General features: G+C 53.8%; 1 protein-coding gene across 1 annotated transcript; it reads left to right on the top strand.

The window, feature by feature from the left end:
• The first annotated feature begins 1,347 nt into the window (after positions 1 to 1,347).
• LOC123167391 (probable methyltransferase At1g29790) lies at positions 1,348 to 3,128 on the top strand. The gene has a single exon (XM_044585233.1). The coding sequence runs from the start codon at positions 1,538 to 1,540 to the stop codon at positions 2,981 to 2,983; it is 1,446 nt and encodes a 481-aa protein (XP_044441168.1). The 5' UTR covers positions 1,348 to 1,537; the 3' UTR covers positions 2,984 to 3,128.
• The last annotated feature ends 869 nt before the right edge of the window (positions 3,129 to 3,997 follow it).

Below are 3,997 nucleotides of genomic sequence, written 5' to 3'. Positions count from 1 at the left end.
CTGCCCAGTGTCCGATCTGCTCTGCACATGCGGAGGATATAGCACATATGGCTTTCAAATGCAGTCGAGCACAGGAGGTGTGGAAGGGACTTGGTCTACAGGAATTAATAGCTACAGTAGTTCTACCTGGTCGCTTCGGAGCAGAAATTGTTGAGATTATGCTTTATGAGTTGTGACCCATAACACAACAAGCAATACGTGAGTATTGTTGGACTAGCGGAGATGGTTGCAGTGACTACCTGATTTCTTTGGTGGCAGCGGAGATTAATCGTTCGACGGGAGGAGGTCCAGTCACCGAATCGATCCTATCAATCAATAAGAGCTCTTGCTCCGAACTTTGCGCGCGCCGCTAGCAAGTCGCCTACAACCCCTCGACTAAACTGCTGGAAGAGATCCTTGGCAGGTCAGCTGGCGCTGAATATTGATGCGGCCTTCTCGGCGGATGACAACACATGCGCGTGTGGTGCAATCATTCGGGACAGTAGCGCCTGTTCATAGCGTCTGCCACAACAAGGCTTGAACACGTAGCGGATGTAGAGTCGGCTGAAGCGGCTGCTCTTGTTGAGGGCTTGAAACTAGCCAATACAGTTGGTTGCGGCTCAATATTAATTCAAATGAACAATCTAACCGTGGTGGAAGCTCTCCAACAGAATTCTAGGCATTCAATATTAGCAGCTCCGATACTTGATGAATGCAGGTCACTATTATATGATTTCGCAAAGGTCTTGTTAGAGCATTGTAATCGCGAATCGAACATAGTAGCTCAGTCTGGACGTGTTGATCCACCAAATATGTGGTTGGACTCACTTCTCATCTTTATTTCTGAACTTCTAGCGGACGATGTAAGCGTTGTTTAATTTTAATAAAGCTAGCCATAAAGGCTTTTCACTCCAAGTGCAAGGCGCACGTGATTTGTGCGGCAGATCGAACGGTAGGGAGCCCGAGCTACCGCTTGTTCGTGTGTTCACTCTGGAATACATTTTCTCAAGCAGTGAAAATTTGATCAAGTTTATAGAAAAGTTTATAAACATTTAGAATACCGAATCAATATTTATCATCAGTAACCTTTTTTAACTTGACAATCCGTGTTTCTGGACGGCAAAGTAAGAGCTGAATTTTATTGACTCAGTCGGACTGAGCCAGCCCCTAAAGATGCAAAAATGCAAATTGCCGGTGCGCTTGCTTATGCCGTGCAATTGAGTACAGCCGGACCAAACAAGGTCTCTTTTCATTCGTCAACGCCTGAAATTACACTCTGCTTCGCGTTCCAGCAGTAGCTTTCTCTACAAAATTGCATACACAGACATGTTAGCCGATAAAGAAATGCATAGCCATGGAGATCCGAGCCTCGCGGGTGGAGTGCGCGCTAAGATAAGCACTCGCTCGCGACCCATCAAGCAGTGCCAATCCATGGCCAAAAACCAATGGAGTGAACTCCAAGAACCAAGAGGGCTCGAGATAATTTCCACACCATTGGCACCGTGCGCTCCGCTTGGTTCTTTGCTTGCCGCGCCGGTGGACGTCCATTGATCCGCCGATGGAGGCGTTCTTCTGCCTGGCGCGGTGCCGGTTCAGTCGGCTCATGGTGGTCATGCAGCTGGTGATGGGCGTGTTCGTGATCTGCATCAGCATGGCCAGCCTCCACCGCTTCTACACCACCGACTCCTTCCTCCCGGGGCTCGACGACTCCGCCAACTGCGCCAGGCTCCACACCGTCGGCGCCGACGGGTACGCCGGCTTCGACATCCGCGCGCTGGCGGACCGCGTCGACGACGTGCTCGTCCAGCTCGCCGAGCTCCAGGACAAGCTGGAGGCCACGGCGCTCAAGATCGGCAAGAAGACCAAGAAGGGCAAGGCGCACAGCAAGCAGGAGAACATGACCTTGCCGGAGTTCAGGCGGTTCCTCGAGGACGAGGTCATCCACCCGCTCTACGGCGCGCACATCTCCCTCCGGCTGATCCGCATCCCCCGCCCCGATCCCGACGGCGGCGACGATGACGCCCCGGTCGTCGACCCGCTCGTCAACTTCTTCATGGCGGAGGAGACGCGCAAGTACGTGACCACCAAGGGCAACCGCGAGGGCCGGCCCAACGTGTACGGCACCAACCGGACGTACGGCACCATCGGCCACGCCTGCGTGCTGATGCGGCGGGAGCTGGACGAGTACATGAGCTACGACGTCGGCTCCTACTGCCCGGACGACTGGGACCTGGGCCAGCGCCTCATGCTCGGCGGCTGCGACCCGCTGCCGCGCCGCCGCTGCCTCGCCCGGGCCTCCAAGCTGTTCCAGCGCCCGCTGCCCATCAACGAGTCGCTGTGGAAGCTCCCCGACGACGGCAACGTGCGGTGGAGCCGCTACCACTGCCGCGGCTACCGGTGCCTGTCCGCCAGGAACCCGCGGCCAGGGTACAGCCGGTGCGTGGGGTGCTTCGACATGGACCGGGAGAAGCGGCGGTGGGTCAACGACACCAGCCGCAACGCGTCCCTGGCCGACTTCCGCATCGAAGAGGTGCTTGCGGTGAAGCCCGGCGAGGTGCGGATCGGGCTGGACGTGAGCGTGGGCACGGGCAGCTTCGCGGCGCGCATGCGGGAGCGCGGCGTAACCATCGTGTCGGTGGCGCTCAACCTGGGCGCGCCGTTTGCGGAGACGGTGGCGCTGCGCGGCCTGGTGCCGCTCTATGCCACCATGAGCCAGCGGCTGCCCTTCTTCGACAACACCATGGACATGGTGCACACGGCGGGGTTCTTCGAGGGGTGGGTGGACCTGCAGCTGCTGGACTTCGTGCTCTTCGACTGGGACCGCGTGCTCCGCCCCGGCGGCCTGCTCTGGGTCGACAGGTTCGCCTGCGCGCGGAGGGACCTCGACGACTACATGTACATGTTCCTCCAGTTCAGGTACAAGAAACACCGCTGGGTCGTCTCCTTCAAGTCCAAGGACGAGGTCTACCTCTCCGCTCTCCTCGAGAAGCCGCCAAGGTCATGATCCATCAACACTTTCCTGTGTTCAGCTGGCGGTGTATACGTACTTTCTTGTGTGATTAGATTGTTGCCCGTGCTGAATTTCTACTAGTTATATGATTCAATCTAACATGATGGTGAATAAAAAGGCAGTAATGCTACACTTCCGTTTTGACCCCCAATATCTAGACCACCCCCACAGCGCGAGCGCGAATGCTATTCTCGCATTAAGCGAGACCGAAGGAATTCTCGCTTCTTTTTTTGGAATATCGCGCTTTATTGATCAAGTATAATCAAAAGAAAGTGCCTCCTAGATGCAATCCGGCGTTAGATGAAAAATAAAGTCACTAGAGGACTCACAAGAGGACTCACAAAGTCGTCGAGGATGCATCCTAACATCACTCCGGGCCTCCCAAATGTGCCAAATTGTTACTACCAAAGTCGTGGTCTCGAGAGAGGTCGCTCGTTGAATGAAATCAAATATCCACTGTTTGGTATGAACAAAACCTTTACGGCACAGATGGAAGTCTAAATTGCGCTTCACCACTCGCCATACCTGGCGCGCGAAGTGGCAAAATAGAAAGATATGCTCAGCCCGCTCCTCTCTGCTACAAAAAAACATGCCCCTGCAGTCGGAACATGGCGCCATAGCAACTGACTGTCCGTCGGCAGACAATCGTGGGCCATTCTCCAAAGAACGATCTTCATCTTTCCTGGAGCATTGACCTTCCGAAGAGCTTGCCAGCTTTTCTCTTCAGCACCAAAGTCTGATTGCACACCATGGCTATAAGAATTAGGGATAAGTATATTTTTCGTCCTCGAACTCTTTCGAGAGTTTAGAAATCGTCCCTCAACTCCAAAACAGATAGTTTTTGTCCCTCAACTATCAAAACCGGATAGTTTTTGTCCCTCCTGCCGCTTCGGGCGGTTTTAGTACACGGTGAACAGTAACTCGGTGAACAATAAAATAAGAAAAATAACAAAAAAATCTAAAATTTTATAGCATCGAAGCATTCGAGCAGCTCGTGACAAACAAAAA

This window comes from Triticum aestivum, chromosome 7D (genome assembly GCF_018294505.1).
Source record: "Triticum aestivum cultivar Chinese Spring chromosome 7D, IWGSC CS RefSeq v2.1, whole genome shotgun sequence".
Lineage (NCBI taxonomy): Eukaryota > Viridiplantae > Streptophyta > Magnoliopsida > Poales > Poaceae > Triticum > Triticum aestivum.
The sequence above is the reverse complement of the archived record's forward strand: the minus strand, read 5'-3'. Positions and strand labels throughout refer to the sequence as shown.

What these genes read in the sequence shown, in the direction of transcription:
- LOC123167391 (XM_044585233.1), top strand. Translation starts at nt 1,538, where the DNA reads ATGGAGGCGTTCTTCTGCCTGGCGCGGTGCCGGTTCAGTCGGCTCATG.